This window comes from Danio aesculapii, chromosome 25 (genome assembly GCF_903798145.1).
Source record: "Danio aesculapii chromosome 25, fDanAes4.1, whole genome shotgun sequence".
Lineage (NCBI taxonomy): Eukaryota > Metazoa > Chordata > Actinopteri > Cypriniformes > Danionidae > Danio > Danio aesculapii.
In genome coordinates, this window is record NC_079459.1 from 12,794,431 (window position 1) to 12,817,057 (window position 22,627).

Genomic DNA, 22,627 nt, shown 5'->3' on the forward strand with positions numbered 1-22,627 from the left:
CATTTGGCCCTTCCTTCCATTTTTTGTTTGTTCCATTAAATGATTTCAGTCATCATACAGTCCACATCCTTCATTTTCTTACCAGTGACTTGCAGTCTATAAAAAGTCTCTGGGTGATTGCTTGTAAAGATTTTGGACATCTTCTTGCAAATTTTCAATAAAAGTTTTTCTTCCAAAAGTTTTGCTGTATTTATAAAGCGCCCATGTCTTCAGGTTATTCAGTATGATGCGATTTACTTTCTTTGTGCTATTTGATTGGCCAGGATTCACAGGACTGATTTTTCTACTCAGTTAATTACCATAGACAAGAAAGAAATAAAGTAGTGACTGCAGGTTGAAGGACAATAGTGCAGTAAAAGTAGCGACACAGCACTAAAAATGTACTTAAGGTGAAGAAAATTGCACATTTTTAAAACATAATTAGTAAATTACAATTCCTTAGAAAAACTACTCAATTACAGTAATTGGAGTATTTGTAATTTGTTTCTTTACACCACTGCCCGATACCACAAGCGGGTAGTGTTCATCAGGGAATGACTGCACCCCACAATTCTTCAGTAAATGTACCCAATGGACCAGTAAAATGGTGGACGATCAAAATTTAGAATTTAGTATGCAGTTATTTTAAATAGTAAGTATTTCCGCTATATTTATTGTTTTACATATGAAAAAATTTGTATATAAGCAGTATTATGGAGTTATAACTGAAATGTGATTTATTCAACAGCCATTAATCCAGTCTTCAGTGTAGCCTCCCTTCCTTCCTTCCTTCGTGCCATCCTTCATTCCACCCTTCACTCATTCCTTTGTTCCTCCCTTCATTAGTTTGTTCGTTCATTTGTTTCTCCCTTCATTCTCTCTTTCTTCCCTTTGTTCGTTTGTTCCTCCCTTCGTTTCTTTGTTCCTCCCTTTGTTCGTTCGTTCCTCCCTTCGTTTGTTCGTTCGTTCCTCCCTTCTTTCGTTCGTTCCTTCATTCGTTCCTCCCTTCATTCGTTCATTCCTCCCTTTGTCAATTCGTCTGTTTGTCCATTCATATTTTTGTTCCTTCTATCATTAGGTCCTTTGTTCATTCATTCTTTTATTGATTTTTTCATTCCTTCCTTAGTTTGTTCAGTCCTACCTTGAAACTTTCCTTCCTTCGTTTTGTCCTTCCTTCTTTTCCTTGTTTGGTTCTTCCTTCATTTGGCCCTTCCTTCCATTTTTAATTTGTTCCATTAAGTGATTTCAGTCATCATACAGTCCACATCCTTCATTTTCTTACCAGTGACTTGCAGTCTATAAAAAGTCTCTGGGTCATTCCGTGTAAAGATTTTGGACATCTTCTTGCAAATTTTTAGTTAAAGTTTTTCTTCCAAAAGTTTTGCTGTATTCATAAAGCGCCCATGTCTTCAGGTTATTCAGTATGATGCGATTTACTTTCTTTGTGCTATTTGATTGGCCAGGATTCACAAGACTGATTTTTCTACTCAGCCAATTACCATAGACAAGAAAGAAATAAAGTAGTGACTGCAGGTTGAAGGAAAATAGTGGAGTAAAAGTAGCGACACAGCACTAAAAATTTACTCAAGGTGAAGAAAATTGCACATTTTTAAAACATAATTAGTAAATTACAATTCCTTAAAAAAACTCCTCAATTACAGTAATTGGAGTATTTATAATTTGTTTCTTTACACCACTGCCCGATACCACAAGTGGGTAGTGTTCATCAGGGAATGACTGCACCCCACAATTCTTCAGTAAATGTACCCAATGGACCAGTAAAATGGTGGACGATCAAAAGTATTTCCGCTATATTTATTGTTTTACATATGAAAAACTTTGTATATAAGCAGTATTATGGAGTTATAACTGAAATGTGATTTATTGAACAGCCATTAATCCAGTCTTCAGTGTTGCGTTAACCTTCAGAATTCATTTAAATTAGCTAATAAACACACACATACATGCATAATTGGGGATCGTTACAATGTTTTTAAGCTATCTGGTTTACAAGGACACCATGTCCTCATAAACCATGTTCACATTACACTTCCCTTGTCATTGTACACATTTGTGTACTAATATACATTGTGTCCTAGCACACTTCAATCTGATCTTATTTTAAGAATTTGCAGAAGTCATGAGTCATCATTTTAATGGCAAGTTAAAGCTTTCTACCTGACATTCAACCATCAAGCCCTTCAGTTTTTTTCATCTCTCTTTGTACTGATCTGTATTTAGTGTTCTAGAGAAACATGTTGACCTGGATGAGCATGAAGAAGTGAATGATGGCACATTACTGGAAATTTGGTACACGCCGCCGGAGTCTATAGGTTTGTGGTGGTTTTGCTTTTCAATTTTTATCTAATTTTGCCTCACATTCAGTGGGCTCTTATCAATATATTTCTCTGTTTCCTTCTAGTCTTGCCAAATAATGAAAATCCAGGTATAAATATATTATATATTGCTAAGTTTTCGCAAAACCTTTTTCCACCACAGATGAAAAAGATAAATATACTGTAATGATTAAGAAAAAATGTTTAAAAAAATTCATTTGTTGTTTTAATTTCAGGTGCTGAAGCAGATGCAGGGCCTGCTTATACAGGTAAAACATAAATAATGTAAAAAGCATTTATTTTTATATATATATATATTTGCCCTTCAATAGTGACATTCACTTTAAACTGAACTGAATCAGTTTTAATTTAAGTAGAAATACACAAATTGTATGGCTTTTATATAAATTATTTTTATTATCTAAATCTATGTTGACACAATCTACATTGTACAAGTGCAGTAGAAAAACAGATGACTTGACCCTCGGTTAATATTAAAGGTGCAGTAGGTGATTGTCTTTAAAAAATCACTTTTTTTGGTGTGCTGGTGAAAAGTCTCTTCACATTCCAATATTAATGATTAAAGTAAATAACCTTAATGTATTTAGTGTATTTTTATATTCTGGGTAAAGGTCTTTGCACACTGACGTCCGAAACTATGTGTTTTTGTACTGATTCAAATGCAAAAAAATTGTCACGTAAACAAACCTTGCAAACTGAGTCCGATGCATTTTAATTAATCCATTTTGGAGTCAGTTTGAGCAGTGATACATTGTTGTCCTCTCTTTACTCCAGAGTAAAAACAGAAAGAGGAATAGGCTACATATTGTGTGCATTTAAAACTATCCTAACTTTCTAAAACTAGAAAAATGGACCATACTTTCTATTATAATGTCTATGGGCAGTACCTCAAATGTATGGACACACACACGGGATTCAAACTCAAATTGGTGGGGGGCCTTTTCAGTGACTGACAATTCATAGGAGGGCTGTTTTAACATTCAAGCACAAGAAAAAAGTAGAAACTTGACATAATTGATGCCTCTTAGGATAACAGACATAACGTTTATATTTCAAGCATTACCTGTCATCAGTGATAATGCAAATCAGCACGTTTATCGTGTCACACATCAGCTTCTGAAATTTATCTGTGGCTGTTGTGTGTTTGGTTGAGCGATAGTCATTCTTCCAAAGAGAAAATAGTACAAATAATAGGCATAATAATTATTATTGTGTCCCAACCAATTATATTGTTCCAGTAGCGTAAGAACAGCAGATAGCAGTTTGGGTAACTTTAGTGACTTTACTGACAATTGTTCTTCTCAATATCTTTCTTTTTTTTGTAAAATTACAACACAGAGGGGGAAAGTATGTACATATTCACATTTACTTTAAGATGTTCAATTCAACTAGCAGTACAATTTTACTAATGTACATAGTTTTTATGCAAATCTTAATAAGCATATGAGGAAAATCTATTGAATTGAATAGAATATTAGCAAAACTATCATATTTGTTACACCACCAGCACAAAGTGTAAGCCATGAAGAAGTGTTTGTACAACAAAATACAAGTGGTATAAAACTGATAATAAACAAACGATCCTTTATATTTTCAAAAATAGAGCTTTAGTAAAAATAGAGCACTGACAGACAGTAATAAAACGAATGTGTGTTACTCTCAACCATACACTGAGAGAAAATGAAAGTAAAACTAATCTGAATGCAGTACTATAAATGTCGACTAGGTGGCAGGTCAAAACTACAAGTGGTTAGATGCCACTGCACAACAATGATAGTGGTTTAAAAATATATGTTTTGGCAGGCCGAATCTTGTTATATTTTTGACGTCAGTTGCGGGCCGGAGGGAGGAGAAGGGCAGGCAGTAAGAGGCATAAGACTTAAAAATGTTCATCCAATTAAAATTTGTCGAGCAGATAACTCCCATAATTATAATAAGTAGCCCAACCCTTTGTAAACAATGTAGATTTGTACATCTGTGCACTCCGTTCATGCAGATTCGCCATTTGCGTGTATGTTTTAAAAGTGTTTTAGTTACGCAAAGCTTATGTACATTTTGTTGTTTTACGAATGGGCTATATGCACAGAAGTGTTGTTGAGCCACTGAATTTTTCCGGTGAAAGACTGATGTGACTATTTTCAATTTTTTTAAGGTACCTTTTACAGCGTCAATAATGTGGATTTTTATTTTATTCATTCATTCATTTTCTTTTCGGCTAAGTTCCTTTATTAATCTAGGGTCGCAGCTCGGAATGAACCGCCAACTTATCCAGCATATGTTTTACGCAGCAGATGCCCTTCCAGCTGCAACCCATTTCTGGGAAACATCCAAACACACCGATTCACACTCATACACTACGGACAATTTAGCCTACCCAATTCACCTGTGCCGCATGTCTTTGGACTTGTGGGGGAAACCGGAGCACCAGGAGGAAACCCACGCAAAAGCAGGGAGAACATGCAAACTCCACACAGAAAGGCCAACTGACCCAGACGAAGCTCGAACCAGTGACCTTCTTGCGGTGAGGTGACAGCACTACCTACTGCGCCACTGCATCGCTTAGATTTTTATTTAGTTTAACAAAAAAACATAAATAAATAGTGCTATTGCGCCTAGCCTGCTTTACTGAGGTGAAGTTGGTTTTATATTCACATCACATTGGTTCATTTTTGAACAATGACAACATGTGATGTGGTCCCTATATTGTTTATCATGCTACTTTGAATATTCGATCTAAAATAGCATGAAAGTATTGGCCTAGTAATACATGTGGTTCCTGCACCCTGCCAGCCAAGCATAGTCTAAGCATACTCGCTTTAGGACAAAGCGCATGAGAGAGACAACAGTGATCCTTACATGCATGAAATATTGCACATTATGACAAGTTTTGCTTGCTACACAACTGAAAACACGCTAGATACAGTATAATAGTTTGTCATTTGGAACTGTAGTATTATAAAGCACTATAAAGTTTTCTAACTGGTGAATGACATGATTTAGTGGGTTGTCTACTGTCATCTTTAAGGAGCGTGTTCGTGATTTCAGAAGGCTTGGCTTTAGATGGCAGGGGAGAGACTGTGTTTTCAAAGCTATTATGCTAACGGATAGCATTTTGGCAGATCACCTACTGCACCTTTAAGGGAAGCAGCTTTTGGAAATGTGAAGAGCCAGACCTGAGCATTAATCAAATGCACTACAGAAGTATATGTCAATATGTCAGTTTTTATTATAAATGCTGATAGCATCTCTGTTATGTTTGTTCAGTGCAGACGTGTGAGCACAACACACAGCGGATCACACTCGCTCAGGTGAAGCGCTCCACACCACCGCTGTCATGTCATGTTCGAGCCCGGGTGAAGAAGTACCTGCCCCAGCAGTTATACCAGTGCTTGAAACTCTTCTGCTCCAAGTGTAAAACAATGTGAGTCTGACACTTACTACAACCTGTTTTTTAACTCTGATACATTGAAAAGAAAATTGTTGCTCTTACTGGTTCAAAGGCAGACTTTAAATTCAAAATAAGTCTCATTTTAATATTTCTTATTGATCCAGAATCAATTTCTGGATCAGTGTTATTTTGTGTATGTTTTACTCAAGACAAGCAGGGGCTGATTACACTGGACATGCTTTTCAGTTCTGAAAACACAAGCACTACCATTTTGTTGACTTTAGACAAGAGCAGCGCTCTGCTCTTTTTACAGGGGTTGGACAATAAAATTCCTGGTTAATTCATTAGTATGGTATAGGGCCTACTTCTGTGGCCAATACAGTATCAGTTCATCTTGGGAATGACAGAGACACATCCTGCACAGTGGCCAGATAGATTTTGAGCCATTTTTGTAGCAGAATAGTGGCCAGGTCACTACGTAATGCTGGTGGAGAAAAATGTTTCCCAAATCGCTTTTCCAAAACACCCCAAAGTGCCTCAATAATATTTTGTTCTGGTTACTGTGCAGGCCATGGGAGATGTACAACTTTCATGTTCATCGAGCCACTTTGTCACCAGTCTCACTATCATCCTGAAACATGGCTCCACCTTAAGAATACAATGTTTGAATTATTGGGTGCACATGGTCCTTCAGAATGTTTCAGTATACCTTAGCAGTAACGCAACCATCTAGCCAAAACAGGCACTTAGTGTGCAGAACATTGCTACAAATATAAAACCATTTTAAAAAGGCACCTCTAAACCGCAAAAAAATGCATTTGGTTTGATTAGGGTCTTAGGCTGAATTTATACTAAATACACTAAGTGACCCAAAGTCTGATTATCTTCCCATCACGTAGCACAAAGACCCATTTTTTAGTTTTTAATATAAAACTATATCATACATCACATGAACATAAATTTTAAATACTTACTGTTCAAAAAAGCCTAGAATAAAAGAAGATGACCTTTTGTGAACTTCTGTCATAAACTATTACATGCTAATTTGGCCACAGTGTCGAGAAAGAGAAATAACACTGTACTTAAGGATGATATAAATATACATGAAAAAAATATTAATCCTGTGAACAGAAAAAATACATGATTTAAGAAAAGGTAGGGGACTCTTATTGTCACAGCTGTCACTAAGCTTCTGCTATTCTTTTCTAGTTCTTTGCTCTATGTGCTGTAAATGTAGATATCAGATACCACTTTAAAAAGTTGTAAACAGGTTATTTAACAAAATTGGATACAGTCACAAAATTTGGATTAACCATCAAGATCTGCTATGTAAATGCTCCCTTGCAGATTAGTTTTATGATTCTAGGTTTGTTTCAAGTTGTTTACTGCCTGGGTGCTATTAAGTAGAAAAAAAACAAAAGATTTATCTTTGCATTTCACAATTATAATAAACAACATTTGACTTTTGTTACATTTGAAACTAATGCTCCAAATATTGGAATTAGAATATATATATATATATATATATATATATATATATATATATATATATATATATATATATATATATATATATATATATATATATACAGTTAAAGTCAGAATTATTAGCCCCCCTTTGAATTTTAAACCTCATTTGGGAAATTTAGAATTTCCCAAATGATGTTTAACAGAGCAAAGAAATTTTCACAGTATGTCTGATTATAATTTTGCTTGTGAAGAAAGTCTTATTTGTTTTATTATGACTAGAATAAAAGCAGTTTTTAATTTTTTTAAAGACCATTTTAAGGACAAAATTATTAGCCCCTGTAGGCAATTTTTTTTTTCGATAGTCTACAGAACAAACTATTATTATACAATAACTTGCCTAATTACCCTATCCTGCCTAGTTAACCTAATTAACCTAGTTACGCCTTTAAATGTCACTTTAAGCTGTATAGCAGTGTCTTGAAAAATATCTAGTAAAATATTATTTACTGTCATCATGGCAAAGATTAAATAAAACAGTTATCAGAGATAAGTAATTAAAGGGCACCTATGGTGAAAAATCTACTTTTCAAGCTGTTTGCACAGACATGTGTATAGATTTACATTTACATTTAGTCATTTAGCAGACGCTTTTATCCAAAGCGACTTACAAATGAGGACAAGGAAGCAATTTACACAACTATAAGAGCAGCAGTGAACAAGCGCTATAGACAAGTTTCAGGCGTGTAAAAGTCTAAGAAGCAAAACATTAGTAGAAATTTTTTTTTTTTTTTTTTTTTTTTTTTTTTTTTTTTTTTAGAGAGAGAGAGAGAGAGAGAAAGAGGGCTCAGTTAGTGGTATAGCCAGAGAGGCAATTGCAGATTAGGAGGAAAAGTGGAGACTAAACAGTTGCGTTTTTAGTCGTTTCTTGAAGACAGCAAGTGACTCGGCTGTTCTGATGTAGTTGGGGAGTTCATTCCACCAACTGGGCAGATTGAATGTGAGAGTTCGGGAAAGTGATTTCTTCCCTCTTTGGGATGGAACAACGAGGCGACGTTCATTCACAGAACGCAAGTTTCTGGAGGGCACATATATCTGCAGAAGTGAGAGCAGATACGAAGGAGCACAGCTAGAGGTCACTTTGTAAGCAAACATCAGAGCTTTGAATTTGATGCGGGCAGCAACTGGAAGCCAGTGCAAACGGGTGAGTAGCGGAGTGACATGTGCTCTTTTGGGTTCATCAAAGACCACTCGTGCAGCTGCGTTCTGAAGCAGCTGAAGAGGTTTGATAGAACTAGCTGGTAGCCCGGCTAGCAGAGAGTTGCAATAGTCCAGTTTGGAGAGGACAAGAGCTTGAACAATGAGTTGAGCTGTATGTTCAGATAGGAAGGGTCGGACCTTTCTGATGTTGTAGAGTGCGAATCTGCAAGATCGGGCAGTTCTAGAAATGTGGTCAGAGAAGTTCAGTTGGTCATCAATCGTAACTCCAAGGCTTTTTACCATTTTGGATGCGGTGATGGTTGCTCCATCCATCTGGATTGAAAAGTTATGGTGAAGAGTCGGGTTGGCAGAAACTTGAAGCATTTCCGTTTTCATGAGGTTAAGCTGGAGATGATGATCTTTCATCCAGAGTGAAATGTCTGACAGGCAGGCTGAAATGCGAGCTGGAACCGAGGGATCATCAGGGTGGAAAGAGAGGTATAGCTGGGTGTCATCAGCATAGCAGTGGTAGGAAAAACCATGTTTCTGGATGACTGTTCCTAAAGATGCCGTGTAGATAGAGAAGAGAAGTGGTCCAAGCACAGAGCCCTGAGGTACCCCAGTGTATAGATGCTGTAGGTTGGACACCTCTCCCCTCCACGACACCCTGAATGACCTGTCCGAGAGGTAGGAACTGAACCATTGAATAACAGTGCCTGTGACGCCCAGTGACTCAAGCGTAGATAGCAGGATCTGGTGGTTTACAGTGTCAAAAGCAGCTGATAAATCCAGCAAGATGAGGACAGATGATTTAGAGTCTGCTTTAGCCAGTCTGAGGTCCTCCACGACCGAGAGCAGAGCAGTCTCAGTTGAGTGGCCTTTCCTAAAGCCAGATTGCTTGTTGTCCATGAGGTTGTTTTGAGTAAGAAAGTCTAGGACTTGATTGAACACTACTTTCTCCAAAATCTTGGCCATGAATGGAAGCAGGGATACCGGTCGGTAGTTTTCAAGTAGCGTTTGATCCAGGTTGGGTTTCTTTAGCAGAGGGGTTACCCTAGCCTGCTTAAATGAAGAAGGGAATAGACCAGAGTCAAGAGATGTGTTAATTATGTGAGTCAGTGTTGGTATGACTGCAGGAGAAATGGCTTGCAGGAGATGAGAGGGAATGGGATCTAGCGGACAGGTGGTTGCATGGCTTGATAGCACGAGATTGGACACCTCAGACTCAGAGAGCTGGGAGAAAGAGGTGAGTGTGTGTGGTGTTGGTGGTGTATCTTGCGTGTTTGTTGTAGGTGCAGCAAATTGAGCACTGATTTTTGCAGTTTTGGTGCAAAAGAATGTAGCAAAGTCATCAGTAGTGAGTGTGGAGGATGCGGGTGGAGGAGGAGGGTGAAGGAGGGAGGAAAATGTTTTAAAAAGCAAGCGAGAATTGGTGGCACTGTTGACTTTCTGACGGAAGTATGTCTGCTTTGCAGAAGTAACCTCAGTCGAGAAAGAAGACAGAAGAGTTTGGTATGTTATGAGCTGTTCAGGATTTTTTGTTTTTCGCCAGCTTCTCTCAGCAGCCCGAAGTTTTGAGCGATGCTCACGGAGAACATCAGAGAGCCAGGGTGCAGGAGGACTGGCTCGGGTTGGTCTGGATGCCAGAGGGCATAGTCTGTCTAGACATGATGTTAGCGTGGAGCAGAGTGTATCAGTTGCACTGTTCGTATCAAGTGCAGAGAGTTTGGAAGATGGAGGAAGAGAGTTAGAAACAATGGTGGATAGTCTGTTGGGTGAGAGAGAGCGTAGGTTTCTGCGAAAGGCAACTAGAGTAGGAGTGTGTGGCGGCTCAGGAGTAATGTGGATGTTGAGAGAGAGAAGGAAATGATCCGATGTTTGTAGTGGAGTTACTAGTGTTTGGTCAGCGAGGCAATGTCGAGTGTAAATAAGGTCTAGTTGATTACCTGATTTGTGAGTAGCAGAGGTAGGTGCTCTTTTGAGGTCGAAAGATGCAAGCAGAGTCTGGAAGTCAGCAGCTTGAGGTCTTTCTATGTGGATGTTGAAGTCACCTAGCACCAACAAGGGAGTGTCATAATCAGAAAAAGATGAGAGAAGAACATCCAGTTCATCCAAGAAGTGACCTAATGTACCCGGTGGGCGGTAGATGACAACCACATTTATGCGAAAGGGGTGGATAATGGTGACTGCATGGAATTCAAAAGAGCTGATTTTTGGCAGGGACGGTCTCTGAGTGAATTTCCATTCTTTGGAAATCAGTAGTCCAGTCCCACCCCCTCTCCCTGTCTGACGAGGGGTTTGGGAAAGAGAGAAATTAGTAGAAAGAGCTGCATGTGTAGCAGTGTCCTCCGGTCTCAGCCAGGTTTCAGTTAGAGCCATGAGACTAAAGTCATAATGAGTGGCTATGGAGGTAATAAAATCTGCTTTGTTAACAGCAGATTGACATTCCAGAGGCCCACAGAGAGAGAGAGTTGTGAAATAGAGGATACATGAATTGATCGAAGGTTGTGAGGGTTGCGCCTGCAGCGTACCTCCCGTGCTCTGCGAGTATTAGTAACAACAGGAATTAGTAAACACATAATAAAGTGCAAGGAAAACAATAATGAGTGCAGAGAAAAGGAAAAAAAATAAAGTAAGAAGTACTCAAGTGCTTTGTCGGTGTCTTTGCTCGGTGGAGTCGCACAGGTAGAGTCGATGGTCTTTACCCTCGTCGGTCTTCACACGAGGCGGGCTTCACACGAGGCTGCCGCGACCGCTGCCGCGGTGAGACTAGTCGCTTATATACACCCCCGAGCGCTTTGCTGATTGAGCTCAGGTGGACACGCCTCGAGAGTGAAAACACCCGAAACTGCAGCCGCGGGGGCGCGCGAAAAACCTCCGGCTCGGCACGCAAGCTCTTACAGTAAACAAAAGGAAACAGTGGCTAAAACTTGCTAGTACTAAACACAGATAGCTGAAAAACAATTTTAAATGTCCAACAACCAATACACAACCAGCTGAAACAAGTCTAACTGTTCTCTAACCAAACACTAAACACAGATAGCTGAAAATAATTTTAAATGTCCAACAACCAATACACAACCAGCTGAAACAAGTCTAAGTGTTCTCTAACCAAACACAGCAACTGAAAAACAGGTCTAAATGTACTTACTCGGTGTTGCTCTCGATGCTAAAGTGCTTCTCCTGCTAGCTAGACCAAATGTGTTCAAATATATAGTCTTACCTGGCGTTTGGACACGCCTCCAAAGTTACAAAACACCCGAAACTGCAGCCGCGGGGGCGCGCGAAAAACCTCCGGCTCGGCACGCAAGCTCTTACAGTAAACAAAAGGAAACAGTGGCTAAAACTTGCTAGTACTAAACACAGATAGCTGAAAAACAATTTTAAATGTCCAACAACCAATACACAACCAGCTGAAACAAGTCTAACTGTTCTCTAACCAAACACTAAACACAGATAGCTGAAAATTATTTTAAATGTCCAACAACCAATACACAACCAGCTGAAACAAGTCTAAGTGTTCTCTAACCAAACACAGCAACTGAAAAACAGGTCTAAATGTACTTACTCGGATATAGTGTATAGACCAGGGATGGGCAAACTCGATCCTGGAGGGCCGGTGGCCCTGCATAGTTTTGCACCAACCCTAATTAAACACACCTGCTTGTAGCTTTCTAGTGAATTTGAAGACACTAATTAAGGTGTTCAGGTGTGTTTGATTAGTGTTGGAGCAAAACTCTGCAGGGACACCGGCCCTCGAGGATCGAGTTTGCCCATGCCTGGTATAGACAGTCATATTGGGGTGATGTAAACACACAGAGTCCTTTTTTTCGAATTTAACAACATAAAACGGTGGACCAATTGGAGCGGTTTTAAGATCAACCGCAACTTGACGTAGGAGTGCGGTCCCCCGCCCACCAAATTGATTGACAGCTGTGCATATTAACATGTCCCGGTAGTCACGTGTATAATCATATCAACAAGACCAGACGTGCGCAAATCAACCAGGAATAAAAGGGTCTGTTCAGTTCGCTAGAGTCATCAATCATCATCAAACATGATCAAGAGTGAGTTTTACAAGTTTAAAATGTTTTTAAAACAGTGCATGTGTGTAATGAATTACAGCGATTTAGCTTAGCTTTACTTCATCAGCACAGCTGCGTGTCAGAACAATTATAAAAGAAGATGCTTCAATTCCGGTTTGTGGACGTTAAATCAGGTTTATTTTGTTCATCAACATAACAGATATTCATACTAAAACGCGCGCGCTGTCTCTGTCTCTCTCTCTCTCTCTCTCTCTTTCTCTGTGTGTGTGTGCGTGTGTGCGTGCGTGCGTGTGTGTGGGTGTCTGCGCCATGTGCGTGTGTGTGTCCTCGCTGTGTGTGCGCGTGAACTTTGTAACGACTTTGTGTGTGACTCATGGTTGCAACTCACAAAAAATGCATCAAATACGGATTGTTAAAGTTCTTACTGTAGTATTTCTCACAAACGCGACGTGAGATCTGCTTCCTAAGGCAGCCAGGGGCGGCGATTGAGGCATGTCGCTGACAGGCATGTGGGATCGGTGGGCAGGGAAGACTAGCCTTAAAGGCAGCAACCAAGTTTTACCGGCTATAATACAGAGACTTCAGACTGCTATAACATATACTCTGATGGTTGTTTTGAGCTGAAACTTTACAGACACATTCTGGGGACAAAAAATACTTATCTTAAATCTGGAAAAAGGGGTAACCTATGTGCCCTTTAAAACTATTTTGTTTAGAAATGTGTTAAAAAAAATTTGCTCTCCGTTAAACAGAAAACGGGGAAAAAAATAAACAGAGGGCTAATAATTCAGGGGGGCTAATAATTCTGACTTCAACTGTGTGTGTGTGTATATATATATATATATATATATATATATATATATATATATATATATATATAGAGAGAGAGAGAGAGAGAGAGAGAGAGAGAGAGAGAGAGAGAGAGAGAGATTTCAAATAAATTCTATTGAACTTTGCATTTAAACATAATACAGAGCAAAAGAACAAAAATAATATACATACATTTAGAAATTACTTCTTTCTTTTTTGTTTGTTTTCCATACTGTCCCAACTTTTTCTGATTAGGAGTTGTATTTTAAAACTTTAAATGTTTGTTGAGCACCAAAAAATTCTGCTCTGTTGGTTCACATGACATTGAAGACAGTCACACTGCAGCGTGACAAATAAGCTTATAAATAAAGATATAAACGTTCAAGATGATTCGTAGTACGTGGATGAGCAGCTTCAGTGGTTATCTTGAAATAATATACCTTGGAAAGTTGTGATTGCCCTATCAGAAACAAGTATTCCAAAGAAATGTGCAATAAGGGATAAAGTATATCTTTTTTCTGCGAAACAGCTGACTGGATGTACTTTATCCTACATGTTACTATTGTGCTACTTGCCATAAAATGTGGACATTAACAATTGTTCTGAGCTCTGAGCTAATCTAACAGATTATTAATGCTTTATTTAAAGATAAAAGCTGACAGAAAGGAAAATGGCTGAATGGAACCTACACTAACCTACATATTACTCAGTCACAAGATGGTGCCTACCATTGGGGTAGTTCTACTAGTCGGAAGGGTTTATTCTGCAAAAAGAATAATGTCCTTCTCAGACAAGGACATGCAATATATGAATGTGAAAGTATTCACTGGTGGTCAAGATGATTCAAACTACTTGTGGGTAGTTAAAAAGTTCTACTATTATGTATGTGACAGGAAAGACGTTCCTGATGACAGTGCTGTCGCAAACATATTTCTGGAATCTGCGAGAGATAACCAACCTTGTGATGAGCAGTGGGCTGCCACCTCATCAGCAAATTCTAGAGAACCTGGAAGAACCATCTCAATGCACGTTTCTAAAGACATGGTGGGGGAAAGCAGTCACATGCAGCTGATTTTCATTGAGGGTATGTCAAACTGCAAAGTGACTCATATTTTAAATAATATTTCTTTGGCATTATTCTAAAATTATAGCTTTATATTTCCAGGAATAACACTTGATGAGATCAGTGTGTTATCACGTGATCACAAAAACCTAGTTCCTGTGAGATCAGAGAACAGCAAGATGACCCGTATGGATCTCACAGCTCCATTCTTGTTTTCTGGAAAAAAAAGATATTATGGGTAAGAGCACAAGTCCACCGGTTTCATCTGAATGTCCCCTGGAATTCACAATGTAAATCATATAAAAACCCTAGGGAAAGCTTATGTTCATGTCTATATTTAGTTAAATTAATATTTATGTGCATGTCTCAGGTGTAAAGAGTGCTCTCAGAACACGTTTGAAAACCCTGTGTTTACTGGAGTGGAAACCTGGGATGAACTGGCAGTTGCTGAAGGTACGTACTCAGTGATTTTACATTAACGTTGTTCTTTTGGGAGTGATTAAGCTTTTTTTATTGTCTGATGTTTAAAATATTTTCGGAGTGCACCTGTTTACATTCCTCTGCATTAACCGTCAAGGTGTTTTTTGTTTTTTTATATATACAGTATGTTTAAAATTGTTAGTGCTTTCAGTTTAACATGTAAATTAAACTACTTTAAAAAAAAAGGAATGTACCCACCCCAATAGAGCTAATTGGTGACCAACATGAACTCTCAAGGCATAATGGAGCCTATAGAATGTAGTTATATGCACCTATTTCAAGATACTGGAACCAAAATGACTATATGCATGAACCAATAGCATGAGCACAAATTAGGTATACACTGAAATGATCATTCTAAACTGAATCCAACAATTCTGGAAGCACTTTGCTGAAAACAGAAATCAAAAAATGCTTTGTAATAATTGTTTATTATTTTATTAAATTGTAAAAATCCATTTTTAAATTTAAGGATGTTTAAAGTTAATCCAATAACCTAAATTATGCAGATAAAAAAAAACATAAGTGAAAATATATATAGAGGCTCGTGGCCAAACAGTGTTACCATGACAGCACAGTAGTGCTATTGTGAGCAGCAGGAGCAAGTATACTATATAGAAATGTAGCACAATATTTAAACAGACTTTACTTTTCTGGTAAGGATGTGCGGTACATACAGTGTGGGAAATAAGTATTGAATGCGTGACCGTTTTTCTCAGAAAACATATTTCTAAAGGTGCTTTTGACTTGACATTTTCCCGGGTGTTGGTAACAACCAAATAATTCCATATATGCAAAGAAAACGAAACTGATTCATTTACAAATGAAGTTATGTGAAATAAAATGAAATGACACAGTGAAATAATATTGAACACATAAGCAAAGGAAGGTGTAAAAAGACATAGAAAGCAGACAGCAGCTAAATCTCTCAGTAGTTATTCAGCAAACCTCTGCCTTTCATCATAGTAAATTAATATTAGCTGTTTCAGTCCAACATCTACATTACCAGGAAAATGAAGATGAAACCAGGGTGGACATTTCAGCAAGACAATGATCTAAAACATAACCAAGGAAACTCTCAGATGCTTTCAGAAAAAGAAAATCAAGCTATAGAATGGCCCAGCCAATCACCTGACTTGAATCCAATAGAAAGTACAAAATAAAGCTCAGATTTGATAGACGAGACCCACAGAACCATCAAGATTTTTACACTCCGAAGTCTGTGAAAGACTCACACCCGAGCAATGCAGGTGACTTTATTCTCTATATAAGAGTCATCTTTAAGCTGCCATCATCAAATAAAATAAAGTATTAAATACACTTCAGTAGTTCAGGACTTTCTTTTTGTGTCATTTTATTGTTATTACACATACCTAATTTTTCAGATTTTTGTTTTGTTATATTTTATTTTTTATGTTTGTATTGTATGTATTGTTTTACCAAAATCTGGTTCAATTCAATGTCAACAGCTCCTTTAGAAATATTGTTCCCAGGAAAAAAACATGATGTGTTGAATACTTATTTCCCCCACTGTACATAGATATTTATACAGCAGCAAACGGTTTTTGTGCAAGTAAAGACATTTAAATAAATGTCTCATAGTTCAACAGCTGTTTTTTTTTATTTATTTATTTATTTTTTGTCAAAAACCAAAAACTTCATTTTCTTAAGACAATTCAGATTATTAATTATTGAATACTGGCATTTCGAAAATAAATACACAATATTGACACAATATTGTTATTTATTATATATGTTTTTTTTTCTTTAAATAAGAAATATTGCCTATAAAGACAAAGAAGAGCTATTGTGTATGTTAATCCACAGACAGCAGTGTTTACTTTTTGAATGAACAAAGTACATATATTTTCCATATACAGTAGGTTGTTTTTACATGACGTCATTGATGACGCGCAAGACTCAGTTGGAAGGCAGGAAATGATTCTTCTACATAAGAATCACTATTAGAACATCAAAATGTTTCTGTTTTATGTTGTTGATAATTATTTAAATTGGCCAAAATAAGAAATGCTGAACAGCTTTTTTGGACTTCCAAAAGTTGCTGCTTATAAATAGGGGAAAGCAATAATTTGTTTGACAGCACCAATAAAGATTATATACAGGCCTAGCTATGTGTATAAATATGTTATGTTTGTTATATAAAAATCACCACCATAATTATACAAAATCCAAGAGAATATATTTGACGTACCCTGACATGTAATCGCTGCAATGAAATCTCTGTCTTACAACAATCCATGTCTTTACTGCCGTATTGGTCTTTTGGTGGAATAAACAACCGTAATGTTAATGTCTATATGCGCAAGGATCATGCTTAACTGTCATGATTACCAGCGATCTAACCACCAGAGGTCGCTGGTAAACACTCACATTCACATGGACCACATCTTATGAACTACAAATTCAGTCATGCCACACACAAACACCTGCTCCAAGTCTCAACTGATTGGACTCCCACAGCTGATGCTGCTTCTAGACTGATTACACACACTATTTAAACAGCACACACAATCACTTCCTTGGCCGAGTCTTGTTTACCTGTACAATTCAACGCGTTTTCCTTAGTCTTGTTTCTCAGTGTTTTGACCCTTGCCAAGTGTGTCTGTTTATCCATGTTCACTGCCAGCCTTCTGACCTCTCGCCTGTTATAGTGACTACGATTCTGGATTTGCCTTTATTCATCTATTTGCACCTGTGTTGACCCTTGCTTGCCTGACTACCGAATAAACCTGCACTTGGATCCTAACGTTGTCTGTCATCCACGTGTTACAGAAGACTCGGCCAAACATGGATTCAGCAGGGCGTCTAGTCAGATTAAGGCAAGGTACAAATTCCCTCGAGGACCATATTAATTATTTTCTGGACATAGCCAATGACACCACCCTCCTGGACTGTATACTCATAGATTTCTTTTATCGTGGACTAAATAAACCACTAAAATCCACCCTCATCCGTTTTGGTCCTCGGGGATCTTTCCAACAAGCACTGGATGTGGCTTTACAAGCCATTGGTTCCCCCTTCACCGTAGGCGAGGTAGAAGAGACCCCTAAATGTTTTTTTGGGGGGGGCAATAGAGAGCAAGACCCGCTGGCGATGGGGCTTGCTGCCCAACACATTAGCACCAATATGCTTGCATCACCCATACTCCTGTCCACAGCTCACAAGATGGCTGCCTCCAGTCATCCAGCTCACAAGATGGCCGCTTTCAGTTCTCCAGCTCACAATATGGTAAGCGCCAGTCTGTCACTTGCTCAGAAGATGGTTTCTTGTTCCAAGTCTGTTCCTGCCATAGTTCCTGTTCCAGTTCCTGAAACACCATCACCTGAGCCACCAGAATGGCCACCACCACCTGAGTTGCCAGAGCTGCTGCCACCACCAAAGCTGTTACTGCCAGAGCTGCCACCTCCACCTCCAGAGCTGCCAGATCCTCAGTCACCGCCAGAGCTGCCAGAGCCGTTGCCAGAGCCACTGCTGCCACCAGAGCTGCCAGAGCTGCCAGAACCACTGCCAGAGCCACTGCCGCCAGTACTGCCAGAGCTGTCAGAGCCACTGCCGACAGAGCTGCCAGAGCCACTGCCGACAGAGCTGCCAGAGCTGCTGTCAGAGCCACTGCCGATAGAGCTGCCAGAGCCACTGCTGCCAAAGCCACTGCCGCCAGTACTGTCAGAGCTGCCGCCAGAGCCACTGCCGCCAGTACTGCCAGAGCCACTGCCGTCACTGCTGCCAGAGCCACTGCCGTCACTGCTGCCAGAATGGCTGCCGCTGCTGCCTGAGCTTCCTGAATGGCCGCCGCCCCCTTCTAAGCTTCCTGAATGGCCGCCGCCGCCTCCTGAGCTTCCTGAATGGCCGCCGCCTCCTGAGCTTCCTGAATGGCCGCCTGAGTTTCCTGAATGGCCGCCACTGCCGCCTGAGCTTCCTGAATGGCCGCCTGAGCTTCCTGAATGGCCGCCTGAGCTTCCTGAATGGCCGCCGCCGCCGCCTGAGCTTCCTGAATGGCCGCCGCCGCCACTTGAGCTTCCTGAATGGCCGACGCCGCCGCCTGAGCTTCCTGAATGGCCGCCGCCGCCTCCTGAGCTTCCTGAATGGCCGCCGCCGCCTCCTGAGCTTCCTGAATGGCCGCCGCCGCCTCCTGAGCTTCCTGAATGGCCGCCGCCGCCTCCTGAGCTTCCTGAATGGCCGCCGCCCCCTTCTAAGCTTCCTGAATGGCCGCCGTCGCCTCTTGAGCTTCCTGAATGGCCGCCGCCCCCTGAGCTTCTTGAATAGCCGCCTGAGTTTCCTGAATGGTCGCCACCGCCGCCTGAGCTTTCTGAATGGCCGCCTGAGCTTCCTGAATGGCCGCCACCGCCACCTGAGCTTCCTGAATGGCCGCCGCCGCCTCCTGAGTTTCCTGAATGGCTGCCACCACATGAGCTTCCCGAATGGCGGGCGCCAGATCCCCTTGAGTCCCACAAATGGCCAGAGCAGTCACCTGAGTTCCACGAAAGGCCTGAGCCGCCACCTGAGTGCCACGAAAGGCCCGAACCACTACCTGAGTCCCACGAAAGGTCGGAGCCGCAGTCTGAGTTCCACGAATGGCTGCCAAGGCCGCAGGACTTCACAGAGCTGCCAAAGCTGTGTGATCCATCAGGTCCATATGACCCGCCGATGCCTGCTGAACCTAAGCCCCCAGACATACTGCAGCTCCACGCCCCAGGCCCACCGCAGCTCCACGCCCCAGGCCCACCGCAGCTCCACGCCCCAGGCCCACCGCAGCTCCACGCCCCAGGCCCACCGCAGCTCCACGCTCCAGGCCCACCGCAGCTCCACGCCCCAGGCCCACCGCAGTTCCACGCCCCAGGCCCACCGCAGTTCCACGCCCCAGGCCCACCGCAGTTCCACCCTCCAGGCCCTCCGCAGCTCCACGCTCCAGGCCCTCCGCAACTCCACGCCCCAGGTACACCTCCGCTGCATGGTCCTGGCCCTCCATCCCTCCCCCTGTTCCGCCTCTGCTCGACCTCCCGCCTGATCAGTATTAGGAGTGTCTGGAAGCCACTCCTTAGAGGGGGGGCTCTGTCATGATTACCAGCGATCTAACCACCAGAGGTCGCTGGTAAACACTCACATTCACATGGACTACATCTTATGAACTACAAATTCAGTCATGCCACACACACACACCTGCTCCAAGTCTCAACTGATTGGACTCCCACAGCTGATGCTGCATCTAGACTGATTACACACACTATTTAAACAGCACACACAATCACTTCCTTGGCCGAGTCTTGTTTACCTGTAAAGTGACAATTCAACGCGTAGTCTTGTTTATCAGTGTTTTGACCCTTGCCAAGTTTGTTTATCCATGTTCACTGCCTGCCTTCTGACCTCTCGCCTGTTAAAGTGACTACGATTCTGGATTTGCCTTTATTCATCTGTTTGCACCTGTGTTGACCCTTGCTTGCCTGACTACCGAATAAACCTGCACTTGGATCCTAACGTTGTCTGTCATCCACGTGTTACATTAACAAATGTGATTATTTTCTATTCATATCTCCTTTGAAATATGATGTAAATCGCAAAAAATATGGACTTTCCTCTATGTCTCCCATTCAGTTTTTCATTTCCTGCCCTCCATCTGAAGTTCGCGCATCATCAGAACCATGTGATTGAAAACAACCTATTGATAAATAAATATATTTAAGGGATAATTCACACCAAAATTTAAATAAATTCTTTTGCTGAAAATAATTTTTTTTGTTGTTGGTAACCAAACTGTTTTGTTGGTCTGAATAAGTGGTCTGAAAATATATTTAAATATCTGTATAGATGTAATGGGCAGCACAGTGAGTAGCACAATCGCTTCACTGGTTCGAGCCTCGGCTGGGTATTGCCTAAACTATTTGGGCTGTTGGGTTGACTATGTTCAGTCAGTCTTGGACAGTTTGTTTGATTTAGATCAGATCATGATTGCAGTATATGCCTAAACAAAGAAAACTAGGGAAACACACCAGAAATAAATGATCTAAACAAGCCTGGTGTAAAAATGTCCTTTGGTTAAGTTTATTCTTCTAATCTAACTTTAGTTTTGTCAAAACAATAACAGCTTTTTTAGTTGAACACAAAAGGAGATAGATATATTGAAAATTTTTAAATATCTGTATCCATTGACTTCCATAGTCTTTGTTTATCTTACTATTGGTCACTGGTTACAGGTTTCCAACATTCTTAAATATACAGAATTTTCATTTTGGGGTAAATTATACCATAAAAAATAAACATTTTGAAATGCCTTAAATAATATTGTAATAACATTTCACAATATGAAAATGAAGTCAAGATCAGTCAAGATGTTTTTTAAATGTGACTGCAAGTGTGCATTTATGAAAGTTTGAGCCCTGAATGACTTCTGGTTTTCATTTCAAATATTTGGAATGTCTCACGTTATAGTCTTAAATGATTTAGGCATTTCATCCAAACATAAAAATGTACAACTGTAAGCTGCTCACCTGTGTCTCTGTCACACAGTTTTGGGAGTTCAGATGATGCAGTACAGATTTTTAATCCAGTTTGAACTGGATGATGGGACTGATAGAATAGAGGCTCTGCTGTGGGAGGATGCTGTGAGTATAAATGTTATATCGATGTCATTAATTAAAGATCTGGAATAAATATAAGATGTTCTTGTCATATATATTTCAATACAGCTTTGTTTTCAGTAATTAAATGACTGTTTTAAATATTATTGCTAAAAACAGCTATTTTAAGTGGTTTTGATACTTTAAACTTGTCTAATGTAGTTTTTGAAATCTCTAGTCTTTATTTTATATTTATAGTCTCTGAAAAGATTAAAATGCTGTCTTATCTAGGCTTTGCTGATCGCCTGTCCTTTTCTTTTCAGGAGAGGTTCTTCCATATTTCTGCTTTAGATGCTTCAGGTTGTCAAGATTTGCAGGACAAGATTCAGACAATCATGGACACAATTCAACCACCAGAAAGCAGTTTGGGTAAAGATGTCATTTCCTATGAAACTGTTCAAATGTTCAAATTCCTTCTTTAGTTAGAGTGAGACAATGTAATGTATACTTTTTTCTGTACTGTCTTTGTAGAAGAACATCCATGGATGGATTTTTGCCTCTCTGTCTACACTGTAAAGGACAACGACAGAAAAAAAGTTTGTTACCAGATCACAAACACAGAAATTGTTAAACAATAGAAAAGTTTGTAATGATGTAATTCAATGAAAATAAATTGAAGTCTGCACCTACACCGAACAAGAAGTTTTTCAGCCTGGAATATTTGTGTTAAGAAATGTATATACATGTTTTGTTGTGAAACAATCCATAGATGTTTGTAAAATAAAGTGTTATTTTTACTTGTTTGTTTTACATTATTCCGATTATGAAGACAATATAATAAAAAAATTATTGTTCTTCCTCAACCCATGTGTGGAATTATTTAACCTTTATAATGCATATGAATACTATTTTTTGAGTCACCATGGCGCAGTGGGTAACACGATCGCCTCACAGCAAGAAGGTCACTGGTTCGAGCCTTGGCTGGGTTATTTGGCATTTTTTTGTGGAGTTTGCATGTTCTCCCCGTGTTGGCGTGGGTTTCCTCCAGGTGCGCCGGTTTCCCCCACAGGTCCAAAGACGTGGTACAGGTGAATTAGGTAAGCTAAATTGTTCGTAGTGTATGAGTGTAAATGAGTGTGTATGGATTTTTCTCAGTAATGGGTTTTGGCTGGAAGGGCTTCTGCTGCGTAAAACATATGCTGGACAAATTGGCGGTTCATTCCTCTTTGACAACCCGAGATTAATAAAATGACTAAGCCGAAAAG

General features: G+C 40.0%; 1 protein-coding gene across 4 annotated transcripts in view; it reads left to right on the plus strand.

The window, feature by feature from the left end:
• The window catches only part of pot1 (protection of telomeres 1 homolog), a 105,863-nt gene extending 83,704 nt beyond the window's left edge, over window positions 1-22,159 (plus strand). The window contains exons 12-22 of one of the 4 annotated variants that reach the window (XM_056451986.1): window positions 2,221-2,312; window positions 2,402-2,425; window positions 2,552-2,584; window positions 4,625-4,857; window positions 5,606-5,757; window positions 14,141-14,331; window positions 14,413-14,548; window positions 14,681-14,763; window positions 21,313-21,407; window positions 21,686-21,791; window positions 21,894-22,159. In XM_056451986.1, coding sequence (XP_056307961.1) covers window positions 2,221-2,312; window positions 2,402-2,425; window positions 2,552-2,584; window positions 4,625-4,857; window positions 5,606-5,757; window positions 14,141-14,331; window positions 14,413-14,548; window positions 14,681-14,763; window positions 21,313-21,407; window positions 21,686-21,791; window positions 21,894-22,000 — 1,252 coding nt within the window. In that variant the 3' untranslated portion in view covers window positions 22,001-22,159. Of the gene's footprint in view, window positions 1-2,220; window positions 2,313-2,401; window positions 2,426-2,551; window positions 2,585-4,624; window positions 4,858-5,600; window positions 5,758-14,140; window positions 14,332-14,412; window positions 14,549-14,680; window positions 14,764-21,312; window positions 21,408-21,685; window positions 21,792-21,893 lie in introns of all 4 variants that reach the window. The other 3 variants (XM_056451988.1, XM_056451987.1, XM_056451989.1) reach the window with 3 other exon arrangements.
• The last annotated feature ends 468 nt before the right edge of the window (window positions 22,160-22,627 follow it).